General features: G+C 38.9%; 1 protein-coding gene across 1 annotated transcript in view; it reads right to left on the reverse strand.

Annotated features, from left to right (window-relative positions):
- Nucleotides 1–8,791: 8,791 nt before the first annotated feature.
- RNMT (RNA guanine-7 methyltransferase) overlaps nt 8,792–18,779 on the reverse strand; it is a gene marked incomplete at its 5' end in the record, with an annotated part of 39,406 nt that continues 29,418 nt past the window's right edge. The window contains 4 exon segments of the mRNA XM_036743537.1: nt 8,792–10,983; nt 12,249–12,282; nt 13,178–13,200; nt 13,203–13,278. Coding sequence (XP_036599432.1) covers nt 10,946–10,983; nt 12,249–12,282; nt 13,178–13,200; nt 13,203–13,278 — 171 coding nt within the window.

Raw genomic sequence — 18,779 nt, forward strand, 5'->3', positions numbered from 1 at the left:
TGAGGTCATAGATCCGTTTGAGTATGTGATTCAATTCAACGCACAGTGGTAGGTACTGTGTAGACCTGTGCCAACCCTTAAGGAATTTAAAATCTAATGGGGATGAGGGAAGACACATAGAGGGAAAAGAGAGGAGGAGAGAAATGATAGCTGTCTTTAAGAATTTGAAGGATTGATTAATATCTAGAAGAAAGATTACAACTTGTTCTTCTGGGTTCCAGAATTCAGAACTAGAAATAGTATGTCATCTGGATTCAAGGGGAAAAAAATTTCGAACAATCAATGTTGTCCTAAAGTCAGTATTTGGAAGAAAATGTATTGCCATTATGAGAGGTCATCAAATAAAGGCTGGAAGACCACTTGCTAGGAATTTTATTTTAGAAGAAATTTCTGTTTGGGCATGGGTTAAACAAGATAATCTCTGAGGTTTCAGCCAGTGTTGAGATTAAATGACTCTATGTTTGCAAGTCATGTATACAAATACTTATAATATGAGTTAGAATAAGATTCAGTGCATTGATGAAGTCAAACTGAGAGATCAAAGAGGTAGGGATCATTTCTAAGGAGAATCTGGAAAAAACTTCACGAGGCAGCTGGCCTTTAAAAAGATTAAATCTTATTTAATTTTTAAAATAGTTGCCATAGATCTAGGGGCAATTTTTGTCATAGATAAGGAATTGGTTTAGAGAAGGAACAAATATGAGGTACTTCTTTGGCTGGAGAAATATTCATTGTGGGGCTTCCCAAGAACTGATCTTATCAAATATTTTATAATTATCTGGAATGAGGCATACATCAAACTCTGGAAGAGCACTGCCAATTTAATTCAATAAGTACTCATGAAATACCTGAAAGTATTGTGCTAGACACTAAACAAGATCGAAAGTTTAAATAAGACTGACTCTGCCTTCATGGAGTTTAAAGTCTAGCAGGATATACACACATATCACACATACATATACACATATATAGTTGTTTAGTCTTTCAGTAGTGTCTGACTCTTCATGACCTCACTTGACATTGTCTTGGCAAAGATATTGGAGAGGTTTGCCATTTCCTTCTCCAGCTCATTTTACAGATAAGGAAACTGAGGTAAACAGGGCTAAGTGACTTGTCCAGGGTCACACAGTTAGCGTCTGAAGGCAGATTCAAACCCAGGAAGATGAGTAGGTATGTGTGTGTTTGTGTGTCTATACATACATATATGTATATGCATACAGACATACACAAACATATATATATATACATATATATGTATACATACATATACATGATGAGTGCATAAGAGAGCTACTGTTGGGCTTTGCAGGAACCAACATTAGTATTTATTTTCTGAGGGGGAAAGGCAGGGCAATTGGGGTTAAGTGAGTTGCCCAAGGTCACACAGCTAATAAGTGTGTCAAGTGTCTGAGGCCAGATTTGAACTCAGGTCCTCCTGACTCCAGGGCCAGTGCTCTACTCACTGCGCCACGTAACTGCCCCAACATTAGTAAGTATTAAACATTAGTGACAATCCCATGCAGGTGAGTAGAGACAATGAAACAGAGATTTAAGGTGGAGAAGAGCAGAAAATAATCCAAAGCATAAGCCATGTTTGCCTATGGGTAACTAGATGGCACAGGGAATAGGCCGCTGGACCTGGAGTCAGGAAGACATGAGTTCAAATGTGACCTCAGATACTTGCTATGTGAACTTGGGTAACATAACATACAGCTTCCTCTGCTGTAAAATGGGAATCATAATAGCACCTAACAACCAGGATTGTTGAGGATCAGATGAGATAGCTGCAAAGTGCTTAGCATAGTGCCGGTACATAGAAGCCAGAACTTAATAAATGCTTCTTCCTTTCCCTTCCCCCTTACTCAAAAGACTGGTCACTGCTATCCAAGAATCAAAAAGAGGAAAATGAACTGAAACTGATCAGAGAGTGCTAAGGTGATAGGTTTTGCCTGTTTAGAAAGCCATAACTCAGGGATTGTCCAAGAGTTGCTTCATCAAAACCGAAGCTGCTCACCAGAAACTTGAGTTTTTATTCTGGAGGTTTGTCCACTTTGTCCCTGGCTCATGTTGAAGCCTTTTGAAGACTTGGGCAGGCTAACTCCTGCTGAGTTGGCCTGCCCCTCAGAAGATGGGCCCCTACAGGTATACACAGAGAAGAAAGGTGACTGATGGAATGAAAGGAAATTTCTTTGGGGAGGCAGGATTTGAGTTGGGTTTTGCAGGCTTTAAATTCCTATAGGAATTCAATAAGAAGAGAGGGAAGGAAGAGCATCCCAACTTCCAGTTTTTATTTGGTATAGCAGATTTCAAAAACAAGAATACTGTCAATCCCAATGTAATCCAGTTAATCCCTCTTTTTTGAAACACTATATGCTCACCTCCCAACCAATGTCAAAAGTAGCTCTTCATAGAACATAAACAGCTTAAACATAAAAATAAACTGAACAGATTCAAATGAGAAACAATAAAAACCAAGAAACCTGATCAATATCGGAAACATCAAAAAACAAGAATGTTTGTCTTATCCACACCTATCCAGTCAACTGCATACCTTTTCGAATGTGTTTTAAGGGTGCAGTCACCAATTCATGGATGTTTCTTGCCATGCCTTTTGACAGTAGTTTTGATAACCGATTACTATATTAACATAGTTAATATGGCAGGCATACTCCAAGAAGAATCCCATAAGCACAGTCCCTCCCGCTTCCCCCTCCCATACACATGAGGCTCATGTAATATGAGAAAAAAGTGAGCCACTTCCATATTAGAAGAATCATAGGGGCATTTAAGATTGATAAATAAAATGCCCCTCCTGCTTTGGCACAGGAAGCACTAATAAGGCAGGTAGGAGTCAACTAGAAAAGGCAGAGATGCTAAGTCACACATGGGCTTGGAAAGAGGACTACCCTGTAGCTGTCCCAGGAGGGAAGAGCAAGTGCTGGACAAGGCAGATCACCAAGTAGCGTGAGTCTGTGCAGTCTTTGCTGTCCTTTGTTGGAAGGAGCTGGTGAAAGGTTGTAGTGGATGAAAAATGTCAGCTCACACAGAGATAGCTTTTATATATTTTATTGTCATTCACAAAGGGGAAGAGAATAGCTGGTAGTAGGGACAGTCTTAGTGTGTGGTTGCCATACCCACAGTGTGTGGGGGACTGAGGAGGTCAGGGGAAAGGGTATCCAGGCTTCACTTAAAGTCCAGAACCCTTTAGGTATCAAACTGGCTCTTTGCCTGAAATGATTTATATTTAATATGCTAATACCATTTCAGATAAAGAGCCAGTATGATATGAATAGGTGACTTTCCTATTATCTATAGGACCAATAAAATGAGGGTTTTTTTTTCCTAAATTACCTAATAAGGAGGGAGGAATGAGGAGCAGAGTAGTAGGAAATAACTCTAATTGTGCCAATCTAGCAAGAGGCTGAAAAAGTGTGCTCTTGGGCTATACCAATCAAACTGGTTTTCACTGGCTTACAATCCATCCCCTAGTCCAGACCTCCATCATCCAAATAAATACTCTCCTCTCTGAGGTACATAAAGACATGTAGGGAAGCAATCAGTGAACTGGCACCAGAAAGATTGTAGAACACAGTCGATCATGTTTCAGGATTGTAACTGTGCCTATTACACAGAAGTTAGAGTTTGGAAGGCACTTCAGAAACACTCATCGGGTGTTCCTAAAACTGGATGACAGATCCATCTGCTGAAGTTAGCTACTAAAGATAAACCACTCCAGTATCTTTGCCAAGAAATCCCCAAATGGGGTCATGATGAGTTACAAATGACTGAAAGGATTCAACAAAAACAGCTTCTGCATGGCTATTGCTTGAGTCAGGCACAGGAAGGGGTTCAGTTTTGTTGACTCTGCAAAAAATATACCTGGGCAGGGGGATGGGAGTGGGGATGGGTAGAGGAACACAAACACAAGACAGTCCCTGTGAAAAGCAGGGACCCCTTTAGGGTGCTGCCAGGGTCTAGTTGACTTCACCATATAGGTGATGGCCAGGGTTGAAGGTCAGGTAGAAAATCAAACGGCTCAACAGGAACAATGTGAATGGAGTCAGAGTATCTCAATAGGTTAGTATTCAGTATCGACTGTTGTCTATAGAAATAAACAAGGGGGGCAAATAGGTGGTATAGTGGGTAGAGCACCAGCCCTGGAGTCAGGAGGACCTAAGTTCAAATCCAGCCTCAGACACTTGACACATGTACTAGCTGTGTGACCTTGGGCAAGTCACTTAACCCCAATTGCCCTGACCAAAAAACAAACAGTGAAGGCCAAAGTCTAAGGTTCTCCTCCCCATCGGTCTACATCTTCTCTTCTAGATGTAGTCACTTACTTTCCCCTCAGTCTATAGGTGGACCATAACTGGTGGGCAAGATCAACAATGTCCCCTCCTCCAAGCCCTATGACCTAAAATCTTGACTGGGGTTCACTTATTATCACCTGCTGGCTTTCACTGGATCATTTCTGTGATCATGGTTCAAACTAGCTGTTAATCAGTTTTCTAACCTTGAAATTGGCTCTCCTACACAATCAACCTGGGGCAGGGTGAATGTAAAAGATGATTGGTCTGCTACCCAGACTATTACAACATAGCTGGCAAGGATCAATGCATACAAGTTCCTATTAGCAACTTGACTAGTGGAGCCTGCTTTTTACTTCTTAGGGAGCACACTGCAACTATACTGTCCTACTCGAAGGATAACATAATAGCCTGATTACTTGCCACCATTAGGCTGGAAAGTGTCCAAAATCCAACTTGACTGTTACAACCCATTACTATATTGGTATTTTTATAGTAGAAACAACTGATACAAAAGTGGGCAACAGCCACTACCTTGAGGACCCAAATGGAGTAAGTTGGCAATTAACCCAGACAAAATTTAAGTACCATCCCAATAGCCTAAGGTCCTGGAGGATGCAATGTGAAGGGGCCCAGAGGGACATCCCTGGGGTTAGGAATAAACTCCTGGCCCTGAATTCCCAAAAACCAAGAAATATGCTCAGGCTCTGATTCGGCTGATAGTTACTGGCAGCACTTTTTCCCATATAGGGTTCATTGCACAACCCCTCTAACCTGTGACTTGAGCATGCTACATGGTTTGAATAGAACTACAACAAACTACATTGAAAGCTGCCCAGCTGGTATCCAATAGGTCCTTCAACTTGTATACCTGTCATTCACTGATGCCATGGTGCACATTTCCCAAGTGGCTGCACTCCTCTGGACTTTTCCATGATTCCACAGGAACCTCTTGATCCTTCAAGTTCACTTCAGCCTGTGTAATAGTAATTAAGGTGGGACTTTTTGCTGTTGACCTTTAATGATTCTGGCCTTTGTTCGAATGGGGCAGATAAAGTGGGATGGTTTTGTATTTCTCAGCACTGAGACAACTGGGAGTCATTGATTGATTTGTATCTGATGTGATACTGGGGGTGGGGAACTTTTCCATGCCCAGCCTGGGTGAGGTCAGGGCCCGCTGATGCATGTAGAAGCACAGAGGTTGGCGTTCTCTCTCGGAGCTCTGAGCCACAGCAGGAGTGGCGCGTGACTCTGGGCCAGTCTTTGTAATGAGCTCCCCGGATGAACACTCAGATGTTGATAACTATGAATTGTATTTGGCCTGTAATTCAGGGTGCTGGTTTTTTCCCCCAGAACTAAGTAAATGATATTTGTAGGCTGGATTAAAGTAAGATTGTTAACCCTTAACATTGCTTTCCTTAGTAAAGCAGATCAAAAGGACCTGGGCTTGCAGCATTCTGTGAGCTGGCGGTTGTTGGTTTTACACCCCCACAGCAGCTGCCAGCCGGATTGTTTAAACACCCTGGAACTTATACCTCATCAGTACCCTCTGTCCCTGGTGCCACCTCTCTCCCTGATTGGAAAAATGGAGAACATTTATTGACTGACACCTAGGACCTACTCCAGTAGCAGTAGATAAGCTCATGAAAGAAAAACCAAGACCCATCGTTCTCTCGGGTTCTACACCTGCACATTTACATGGGTAATGGTCAATAGCATCCCTTTTGCAATTATGACCTGATACTAGGCTTGATTGAGACAGAGGGATTGATCAGGGATATTCCCATCGCATTGAAAGCTGAGATAGATTCAAAGTTGAGTGAAGCATGATGAGTAAATTGCACAAGTTGGTGGCTAACCCCAAGCACCAGAGATGCGCCCAAAGGTAACCCCTGCCTATGTATGCCTCTACCAATTTGGGAACCTTGTCTGTACAAGCTCCCAGAGGATACAGAGGCCTGATTTGCTGACACAACCTATCACATTAAAATAAGTCCAGTGGAGTGAAGTAGTGACCAAGTTGTTTCAAGATGAAGTTCATGCTATTCAAGGCAATGATCAGTCAGCTCAATGGACAGAGCTATGAGCAATGCCCCTTGCCCTCAAACTGAGCACTCAAAAGAAGGTATTCGTCTATAATGACTCTTGAGCTGTGGCCAATAACCTAGTTGTTTGATCCAGTTACTGGCAGCAAACTAATTGGAAAACCAAGTCCAACTCATTGTAGGGACATCCCTGTGGTCCTCTATAGCAGCTGAACAACAAATGAAACCCAGAAGAAAAAAAAAAACCAAAAAATATCATTTATACATTATCCTGTATCTGTCCACCAAAGGAGACCCTTTCCAGAGAAATCCAAACGGTATGACGTATCACGCCTCCACCTGAAATGTACCATGGAAATGAGTATCTTATGCAGAAATGGGTCCACCAGAGAAATCTCTACTTCATCAAAGAAGTCAAGGAATCGAGGGCTAGCTGTCAATGTCACTGCCGTGTAGAAGGGGAACACCTAGGGAAGTTCTCCTGGGAAGTATGGCTGTCCAGACCTTTGCAAGTAGAATATGTGGGCCCTCTTCCATGACACTAGGGTTGGTCTATGATGTATCTTGACAGCAGTCAATACCTCTACAGAGTGGCCACATCTCTTGCCCACCCTCATTCAAAAACAATCATCAGAGTTCTTGAAAAGCACATCTGCTCTTTGCTTTGGCTAGCCTGACTCTATTTCTACTGACAATGGAACTCCATTTACTGTAGCCCATATTCCATAATGGGCCCCAAATTAGGGCATAAGATGGGTGTCTGTGCCCCGTACACACCCTCAAGCAATGGACACTAGTAGAATACAGAATGGATGCTTGAAACAAGTCCTAGATGCCAATAAAAATGGGCAATTTCTTTCTGGCTAGAGAGACTACCTGGCTCAGCCAATCTACTCTTTAATACCTCCATATTTCCCTCAAGGGTGGGTCTCCACTACCTCATTACCATTATCAGGGAGTGGAGGGAAAGGAATCACTAGGTTACTAGTGGTGCATAACACAATGGCTACACACCCTAGACTCACTCTTTACCCCCTCCTCTCTTAAAGGGAATAGAAAAGGCACTGGCCAGATATGCCACAGCACTCCATTCATACTGAGTGTGGCCACTAGTTCAGTCAATCATTGTGTCTAGAACAGCAAGGGCAATCACAGCCAAAAGTTGGATTGTCCCTCAATAAACTATAGTTAATTCCCAAGTACCTCTAGAGAGGTCTGCCTCACTAGTTATACTAGATCAGGCCTGCACAACATATGTCCTCTTGTGGCCTGCCAAGGATTTCAGGCAGCCCAAAAAATGTAGGATTGATACTGCACACTCTCATTTGTCACATGATCCACAACAACCATCATCAGTCATGTCTCTAGTCTAACCTATCTGTGGCCTGAAGAAGTTTACAAAGTTGTGCAGGTCTGTACCAGACTGTCTAACTGAGAGATGGCTCTGAGTATGACTGAACTCTTAATAGTTTTTGCATTAAGGCAGTCATCCCTTCTCTGTGCCTAGAATTCTATATTGCTTGAGTTGGACTATTCTGACAGAAAGCAATTGAGGGGATCTCAGGTTTCAAAGTGATGAGAATGTCCCATGTTGATTTGTTTCAATCAGGATCCAGGAGCTAGGTAATAGTTTTCAGGGAGTCAAATGATTCTTAAATTTTCTCTCCCCCCACCTGTTTTCTATATCAATGGGCTCTGATATATACATCACACTATTCTAATTTTCAGCCAATATCCAAATTTTTTATTCTCATTGAATCATTCAGTTTCATTTGCACCCTTCTAAAATTTTAAAGGGTGTCTACTACTTGGGTCATATTTTCCATCTGTTCAAAGATATTCTCAAATTTTTTCTTAAGAGTTCTCATTTTTTTTTGCCTTTTGCTTCATTTTTTCCATGTCGTGGCAACCTTTTCTTTTCTCAAGCTCAACCTGTCCTCATTAGGAATTCCTCTGATCATCTTCATGTCAAAGCCAACAGGCACAGCCCCCAAACCTTTCATTTAGCTCTGAGAACAAATTAAATCCACATCACCACTCTTGGGAAAATGTGTAAATCAATTGCCTTATGGCTCCACTCACCATCCTTGTGACTTCTAGGTGCAAAACACCCCTCCCCTGGTCACCACTTTCTGTTTATTTTTCTTTACTGGGAAATTTCTTACGGGAGTTGGGTTCAGATGTACTTAAGCTTTCATGTCACTAGCTTATGACACTTTAAGTAACCTTTGAAGGACTTGGTTATTAAAATGTGACACTAAAAAATGGTAACGGCAAATTAAGATTTTTCTGCCATTCAAATCAAATTAATTGGCCTACCAATCACCCACAAATTTATAACTTGGCCTTGCAAGAATAAATGAAACCTATTTAAAGATATGTACAGAGGACTACATGCAAACTGGGCTACATGCAAACTAAAGAAACAAGTCTATTTCATAAGCTCACAACAAAGTGACAATTTTTATTATTCAAGCTTCATGACCCATATTTATTTATAGCTGTGGTACATTTACAAATATCAGAAGAAAGAAAATCTTAAGTCTCAGTACCATTATCAACAATATAATAAACTAATTTGAGGCAGAGCATAAGAGAGAGAACTGTGAAAACAACCAAGCATACCTCCAAAATTCCAGAATCATAACACAGAGAATCAGTATAATGGAAAGAAAATTAATCAGTCAGAATGTTGACACTAATCCTGTCTGACCATGAGAAATTTACTCCTTTAGTATCAGTTTCCTCAACTATAAAATAGGATAATGCTTACCCTGCATACTCCACAGAACCATTGCATGGAAATCATCTTGTAAACACTGAAGTACCATAGAAATGTGTTTTACTATTATTGTTAGCTGACCTCAGAAATGAAAGCAATTGATATTTGGAGGCTATAGCAGAAATTACATTCCTTCTACTTACAACCACCCATGGAGATGTTGATCCTCATGTAACAATAACCATTTACTTAGCTTTCAGAGATTTTTCTTGGTTATTATAATTAGTGTCTTATTCACTAAATAAAAACAAAGGTAGTTTCCTGGATCATTGTTATAGAGCCTACAAGAAAATTCTCCCCATGCAGTAAGTTATATATTTTATCTACTATATATGTGATTATATGGTGAAGGAAAAGGTAAACAACCTATGGAAGAGGCGTCAGTCATTACCTGACGTTTTCAATAGTACTTCACTACCCTGTATCTCTTTGACAAACCCCCTTTCCTCCTCTATTTGCCTTCTTACTCCCTTGTCCCTTGCCTTTGTTCTAGCTAGGTCTGACAGAGACAAGCCTGATGGCTGTGCTTAGAATGGATGCCTGGACCAAAAGGGCACTACTGATTTACACTACTACTCATCACCACATTTCACTAAGCATCAATCTAATGTCTAAATATTGACTTTATGACCATATATACTGCTCAAGTAATCCCATTTATAAAGAAACATTAGATAAAAAATAATTTGTAGTTTAGTGTGTCAAGTGAGTTTTTAATTGTCAGAAAAATGAATATTACAACTTGGATCCACTTGAGGCTTAATTATCAAATACAGTAGCCAGATACAATCTTTACAAATAATGATGCATTAGAAAGCATAAAAAATGTTTCAGCACAATCATGTATTTGTTTCAGTGAGGGGAATCTATAACCCATTATAAGCAATAGCTTAGAATTTGTAGTTCTAACAATCAACATTTTAGATGGCAGCCCATATTTCTCCTTTAAAAGGAGTAGAAAAAAAGCTGCCAACATTACTGTAGGAAACAAATTCTAAAACAATTCTATGCTATGCATCTTTAAAAAATTCTATTTTGGAAGGATGTTATGCTAAGCAAACTACTACTCATACTAAAATATTAACTATACTAGTAGTATATAGTAGTAGTAGGTTACTACTTATATTAAATATTGTAGCAACTGTCTAAATAAGTTGCCTAGAATTTTAAAATGTTCTAAAATACACATTTGAAAACTTCTATTTTACCAACACATTCGGAACACCAACATTCAAAACTATACAGAATGCAAAACCATTTAATGCTGAAAACAACATAACAAGACTATACATAAGCAAGCACACGCATGAGCGTGCACAAACACACTTACAACTTGGATTTCTTGCCCCACATCCTAGAGTCTCAAAATTTAATACATTACTAAACAAAACCGGAGCACTGTGGTAATGGCTCAGCTGCCTTAATAACAAGTTGTACTGTAACATAATTTTTGAAAGCTATCAAGTCAGTGAAAAGTCAAATAGGTTTCCCCACCCTTGACCATTTCTTAAAGCAAACTAATTGCTTTAAGAGATGAATGTCCAAGCTCGTTTATTTTTTTTTTCATGTACAACACACACACACAAAATTTATCTGCCAGAGTCAGGAGCTGGAAGGCAGACACACATCTTTTGCTCTAGTTCTTGGCAAGGTCCTATGTGTTCACATCAAAATTTTTTTAATTTAAGAGAAAAAAAATTTTTAACGGAAAAGAAAGAATTTAAAACAAAGCTGCTAGTGCTGATTGTGAATCCTCCACATCTGTATAAGGTAGGATAAACCATCTTCTTGACTAAATTTGTTTTATGTGTTCATGGCTGCTTTTCAAATGCAAAAACCAAATAAATACCTAAAAATAAAAGAAAAAACACATTTAAGGCTTGGTATGTTGCTCCACAAGGAAAATAAAAAGAACAATTCTAGTACACAGTATAAGATTTGGTAAAAATTCCTCTGCTCTCAGAAAGTGATGAAAAAAGGAGGAAAGGGAAAAATCCTAATATCCACAACTATTTTCTTATTTACAGCCTACTTCACTTCATGCTTAAATGGACAAATGATCATCAATTGCAAAATCTGTATGCACACTGTAATCTATGGTAGCATCATTTCAATGATTTAATGACTCCAAAAAAAGACACAACATAGTTTTGAAATGTAAGGTCAAAACTAAAAAACAAAAAAGCTTTATGCCTAGTCTAATGTGAAGTTACTAGAAAATATACATAGATTATCACCCAAGTAGTAGCAGATACCTCCACAATAAATCCAATTGGCAGTGACTCTAAAAATTGTATTTAAAATAAAACTGAAACAATAAATGAGTAACCTTTGTATGAATGAAATAAAGTTTATAAGATTCCATACAGTGAATTTCTACCAATTTTTGCGTCATGAGCAAAACAAAGGAACAAGCTAAAACTGGTCTGATGACAACAATTAACTAAATTCTGAAAGAGATCAAACATTTTGGTTCTAACTTTAAGTCAAACACCAAGTTAATATGCTTCACAGGCACTTATAATCTTAGCTTCGCTAAGCAAGTATATAAAGAATTTTTTAAATGTATTCCCACTCTTTTGGTACTTCAAATCCATGAAACAAGACTTATTTTCATGGGGGGCAGACCACTTTTGCTTTTTCTTTGTATCCTTAGAGCAGAACATGGTACCTAGTATATACACAGTACTTTACAAATGTTTGCTGACTGATTAATGGAGTATGTTACTAAAAGGGTCCTGGTTTAGGTGCAAATTAAGGCTACAAAATCAACTGCTTCACACTGAAGGAAAGGACTAAATATGAATCTTAAGCTAGGTCTATAAAAACCTGAAAATACAGTAAATAGCATGAAATAAACCTTTAACTAGACCACAGACACAGTTCACCTACCCATACATATTTGCCCTCACTTGGGGTGTCTGTGTGTGAGGGAGAGTGAAAAGAGAGAGCTTCAGATGCCTGCAGGCTGACATTCAGGAAAGTGAAAATATAACACACACATGCATAACAGACCAAATTAATTTCCACAATTTCTCATCAGCACGTGAACTCCTTCAACTTATCAGAACTAAACACTAAGGGATATCACGTGCTCACATTGATGCTACTTACTTGTAGCTTCCCATTCAGATTTACTTAAGGTCCCCTAAATTTAAATTAAAAAAGAGAGGAGAAGAGTTATAAAGGGCAATACAAAACCATACACAGCTTTACAGGAATTTGTTACTGTTAATAACTCATAAACATTTTAAATGTTAAACGATATCAAAGATAATAAAGATGAAAAACTGCAGGTCTAGATTTAATCATCAGTGCAAATAGATACTAAAAATTTTGAAGGGTAACTGCAAGTATATTGTCTATACAGGGTGTCCCAAAAGACTGAGTTCCATTTTAAGCTTTAATTGCTTAAAAAATGTGCTTTAAAAAAAAGCACACACACTTAATATAAAAATAAGTACCTCTTCAATTAAAGCCAATTTTTTCTTAATCTTAACCAATATAAAATGTATTAGTGTAATTAGTGATAATAATCTATTTTTGAAAATATAATGAATTTAAACTACATTCATAACTCCAATATTAGATACTAATCCTTAGTCTAACACCCTCTTCTTTTTCTGAGAGAAAATAGCAGAGAAGGGGCGAGTCAAAAGGACAACAAAGTCTGGTTTTTTGTGCTCTCTTGCAAGACTGAAAAACATAAAGCACCTTTGGTTATTACCCAAAAAATTGGTTTCCTCCCTAATCCCTTAAAATTTATCTTACTCCATATTCTGCTTCTGCATCTATATAGTTGATTTTTGGGGAAAATGATTATTGTTCTTGTACTGGGAAGTAAGTATAGGCGAACCACAAACGGTACCTCTGTAATATGTATCACAAGGAATATCTTTTAAAAAAACAGTCAAAGAACAGTGAAGTGGTCAAAGCCAGCTAGAGAAATGCAATGGACTGGTCTGAATTACTTATCTTATATTTCAATACAATATTTGCTTTATCTAATGCCTAACAAATATTTTCTTTTAGGAATTACTTACCAAAGGTAATCTAACTTGACTTTTTTCATATATTTTGCAGCATGTTCATAATCGCCCAAATTCCCCGAGGCAAGTTTGGAATTCTCATTGGCTGGATATGGCTAAGAGAGTAAATTAAAATCTTGAGTTTTCTCATACCAATGCCTATTATTAAGTCAACAAATTCTAGACATTGCCTTAGGAGCAAAATAACAACTTAAACATATATGTTGTACCAGAAGCAAGAGAGACACACCACAGAGTATAAGTTTTAAGTGGAGAATTATTAGCCGGCGGCCATTGGGGTACTGCAACCACAAATCAATGGCCTGTGTTGGGGTGATGGCTTGACTTATATGGACATGTGGGGGTACAGTGATTGATTATCTCCTGGAACCTACAGGCCAGGTCACTGGGTGGGAACAGGAACAAAGGTCCTGGCTGATCAAAAGATTCAGTCAGGTTATAAGTGGGATAATCTCATTTACATTCCTTGGTGGAGTCATGGAGCCACAGGGATATCTGCTAGAAAGGGTCTGTCAGGTTATCCTTCAGTGGGATGGTCCTATCTATTGACATTCCTTGGTGGAATCATGGAGTCCCAGGGGGTTTGCTAAATGCCAAAGATATCTGAGTCCATTCTTTCTGGGGTTGCTTGTCAGTAGCTAGGGGCTTCTCAGGGGTTCCTAATTTTCCTTGTATTACATATAAAAGAAAAATTGTGAGACACAATGGCAAAGAAGAATCTTAGACTTGGGCTCAGAAAACCCAAGTTCTATCAATTATCAAATCATTGAACTTAATGTTTGAGGCAAATGCTTACTAAGAAATTTACAAAAATGTAAAGCACTACCAAAAGATAAATGGTCAAAGAGTGTGAACAGTTTTTAAAGAACCACATGAAAACTGCTTCAAATCACTACAAGAAATGCAAACTAAAAAACTCTCAGGCATGACCTCATACTAATCAAACTGGCAAGGATGAGAAAGATACAATTAGTCAACGTTGAAGAAGCTATCAAACATGACACAGTGATGGCTGTCTCTACTGTTAGTGGAGCTGTTCAAAATAAATGAACATTAAGTACTTACTATGTACCGAGCACTATGTTAAACGCTGAGGATACAAATGAGAAAAAAATAGCCCCTGTCCTCATGGGGCTTACAATTAAATGGGGGTGTGTGGGACAGCAACTTTGTCCAAAATTAAACCCAGAGGTTTCTCAAAGTAGAGAGTAGGAAGAAATTTATTACCATCCTGCGGGAAAGGGCAGTCTCCCAACCACAGACAATAGGTAGGTAGAGGTAATGCCCAGAAGGCAGAACTCTGTTAATACCATGGCCCAGCCCGAACAACTGCCACTCCACCACTGACCTTTTTACTCTCATTGGTAGAGTTCAGGCTCAAAATCTAAACAGGGATATCTAGCCTATGTACAAGGAACAAGGAAGTGCTAATTTAGCCAATCCCAACTCTTAAAAACACTTTTACCCTTATTTGGCGAGGCTCATGCTGAGTCTCAGGCTGCTCTAAGTTTTGGATTCCTATAGGTCAAGGACACTGACACCTTCAGCTCTGTGGAAACAAAACCCTTCCCCCTATCTCTTACAAAGGAAACAAAAAAAAAAGGAAGCTGAAAAGGATGAAGGAAGGAGAGAAGGTATCTGGTGCAGGGGCATAATTTTGGTATAATCAATTCTAAAGAGTGCAGCTGGTAGGAAATAAAGAACTGGCTGGGCTTTTGAGGCATCTTTAAATAACAACTTTTCTATTACACAATGCTTAGAAAAGAAGGGGATGGCTAGGTGGGGCAGTGAATACAACAGTGGGCCAGGAGTTAGGAAGACCTAAATTCAAATTCAGCCTCAGCCATTTTATTAGTTGTGTGACTCTGGGCAAATAAGTAAACTCCCACTTGCCTCAGGATCTCATGGGAAGAATGCAAAACACACTAGAGAAGGAAATAGCTAATCACTCCGGTAATCTTTGCCAAGAAAACAGTTCAAGAGGTCGTGTAGAATTGGACCTGACTGAACAAGAAAGGAAACTACAAATAAATGACTTTTAATAAGCCATAATGGAGTAAGGTAAAATTACCATGGAAGTATAAGAATAAATCATTCAAATGACACTGAAATAATTAAATCACTTGCAGAGATACTTATTTCTTTAACATCAAAGGTCTTAAAACCAAATAAGCACGTGAAAGAAAATGGGATTGAGGGATAAGGCAATCAGAAAGTAAGATTAAAGAAAAGCAATTCAGATTTTTAAGAGATGTTAATGAATTAGGAGCCAGGAAGACACCAACCAAAATTAAATATAAGTACTCACATCTTCAGAAAGATATCATAGTATCTTGATTTTTTGATTTAGACCTGAAAGAAACCTTAAAAGCCAATGAGTTCAACCCCTTCATTTTAAAGTGGAGGAAACTGAAACCCAGAAACATTAAGGAAGGGCCCAACTTTTTCCTTTCATAAGCCATTTAAAAGTTCTTAATAAGATGTGGAGGGCTATGAATTCTAAATTAATTTGACTGATCTTTTTTGGGGGGGGTGGGCAAGGTCCTTTCTATCCCTAACCACCAAACATTTCAGAGTGAGTAGTGTCTTTCAAATAGTCACTCTGCTCAACACATCTTTGGAATTCTTCCTGTAATTATCCTCAAGAGCCAGTTTACTATCCTCACAAGAACATTAGTTTCACTACTCTAGTCAGGAGTATTTCCTTGGTTCAGTATCTTTTTCTTTAACCTTTCTGCTTAGCTATACCTTCTCCCCTCCTCTTCTTACTGGTACACTTGCACTTGAGTACTTGCACCTAACTGAAGAATCTGAGAAGAGGAACCCAGGGGCCAGATCTAGATGAACATAGGAGAAGACTGACTGATAGCTCATTTGTGTATGGCCTTCCTGTCACAAATAGATCTAGAAAACGGCAATAAATGTTGTAAGAAATGGGAGGAGGAGTTTTGTTTACACAGAACTAAAGGTGTACTTCTCCCCCCTCCCCCACCCCAGCTTTAGCAGAAACCAGGCCTCAAGGTCAGTCATGTGAGAGGTCAGAGGCTTGTACTCATGCCCATGCTTTTTGAGAAGGCAGTCAGGGGAATTAGAGAGGCCAAACCTCTTGAACCAGTTCAAGCTTATCTAGGGTCTGGTCTTGGTCAAAAATCCAGGCCTACTGATTTACATAATTTGCATATGTTAAAGAGGGAAAGTAGGGGAAGTAAAAGAATGTAGTTTAATCCTAAACCAAGAAAAGGAAAATCTAATTAACTTCACTTTTGCTTCTGTATCCTTATTATCCTACCTATATAAACTGTATAACCTAGGAAAACTATGTAAAAAATAAAGATTGTAAACTAACCATAACTCTAGCAGGAGTGGAGGGAATGGTTACCCCTGCACCTGCAGCTGTATCAGTATGAGTGTTCCAGTAAGCACTACACCCGTTCTCTCAAGAAGCATAATAAAATGCCTTCCTCCTCCCACTCTGGTCCTGAGTTCTTTGGGTGAGAACGGGCAAATCACAAGGATCTTCCTAAGGTCAAGTGAAGGGAAGCAATGAGCAGCTGAAGCTCATCTCAGGTTTACTCCTGGTTCTTGCCTTGGGGTGTCCTGTGAACCCCACTGTAGTGTTAAGAGGGTGACCACTCCAGATTCCCTTGGGGAACCCTGTGGTCTGCACAGCCTTCTTAAGGGGACATCACTTGGGACTTCCGGCCCTGTCTCAGGAGCTCTGTGATCTTGCCACTGCCCTAAGGGGCCATCACTTGGGTCCTCCTTAGGGTCTGACCCTTAGGGGTCCCTGTGATCCCCACAGATTAAGGCTGTTCTGTACAGCCTTCCCTAGGGATTATCATTCTTCCTCAGGATTTTGGCCCTGCTTAGGAAGTCCAGTGATCCCCAAAATCGCGTTTCTCACAACGTCAACTGCTATACGTCAAATCGTCACAAATGGAAGGACAGTTACAAGGATGTATGTATGTATGTTTATAGACACAAGGCCTTAAAGATAATTTCTTATTCCTAACAAGAAGTGAAAAAATACTTTAAAAGGCAATCATTACTACCCCCATACTGACTAGAAAAACCTAAAAATGAAAGGGTATCAAAATGACAAAAAAACAACAAAAATAACATGATATTATAGAGAAAAAATGCCCTTAATTTATATTACATAATTATACATTACTTTTAAATTTAGTAGTAAAGTTTTTATTCTTTTTATAAAACGGAAGGTTGTCATTTTTTTTTCCATTTTTTAGGCCACATTTAAAAAAAACTTGATGGTTTGGTAGCAAACTACTTCTGCAAAAAGAATACAAGGAAAAGAAAATAGAACCAGTGGTTGGCTCTTACTGCAGTACTGAGTTTGAATTCACAATAGCTCTTACAAACGCTTTACTTTTCTATAAAAAAACTATTATTCCTTATTTAAAAAAAAAAACCTACTCTTCACAGGGTTTTTGTGAGGAAAGAACTCTGTAAACTCTAATTGGTTATCATCAAAATTAAAGTAAGGTCCTAAAGGTCTTTCCAGGAAACTAAGTCATGGAGATAGTACTCCTACCTCATCAGTATCCTCAGGAGCCTCTGTTGTTGATTGGAGGGCTAGACAGTAGAGCAAAAAACTCCTCAAAAACCCTCTGCAAGTCCAATCATTCTTCATTTCCTACTACATGCTCTCCTTAGAATCACCATCATCAAACCAGGTCCCTTCTCTTCCCTTCCCCCAACTTCCTTTTGTGTCTTCTTTTCTCTATTAGATTGCAAATTTCTTGAAAGCAAGGACTGTGTCTTTTTTTTATTAGTCTCCCCAGCACACAGCACAATGCTTGGTACACAGTAAGCACTTAAATGTTTATCTCATTGTAATTCCCACTTATTGATAATGATACCTCTCTCAACAGAGAATAAAAGGACTGAATATTTTGGATCAGTTTAACTATACAATATTAAATTGATATGAGAACGGAAAAAGGAAAAAATTAGAAAACAATAGTTTTCATGTATATACTCTGAAAAGTATACAGGTTTACCATGACAAATTAAAAAATAAAAGTGGGTACAGAACTCCTTCTCTTGGTTAGATCTAAAAAAGAAAAAGATGTCCTATTTCTAATTAGTCCAGAGAAAAGAGGAAAAAAGATATGATTTCCTTATTTGTCATTTAGCTAAAAGTAAAAGAATGAAACAACATGCCCAGTAATAGACAATGTTTAGCTCTTAGTGAATTCAAATAATCTGCAAATGTGCCATAAAATTTATCCTTCTATCTGGCATTATTCAGAGATTGTGGAAATTATCAACAGAAGGAAGGCACTAGAATTAAGCAGGGACTGGAGATGTCCTGTGGAAGACAGGGTTTTAGTCATGACTTGAAGGAAGACAGGAAGCACAGATAAGGAAGGAGAGCATTCCAGTATTGGGGGACAGGCAGTAAAAATGCCTATGTCAGTGTCAGCCAGGAGTCAGTGTCACTAGGTTGCAGAGTACATATTGAGTGTAAGGTATTTAAAGAGTACTGGAAAAGTAAGAGGCGCCAGGTCATGAAGGGATTTGAATGTCAGGTGATTTCATATTTGATCTGAAGATGATAAGGAGCCACTGGAAT

This window comes from Trichosurus vulpecula, chromosome 1 (genome assembly GCF_011100635.1).
Source record: "Trichosurus vulpecula isolate mTriVul1 chromosome 1, mTriVul1.pri, whole genome shotgun sequence".
Lineage (NCBI taxonomy): Eukaryota > Metazoa > Chordata > Mammalia > Diprotodontia > Phalangeridae > Trichosurus > Trichosurus vulpecula.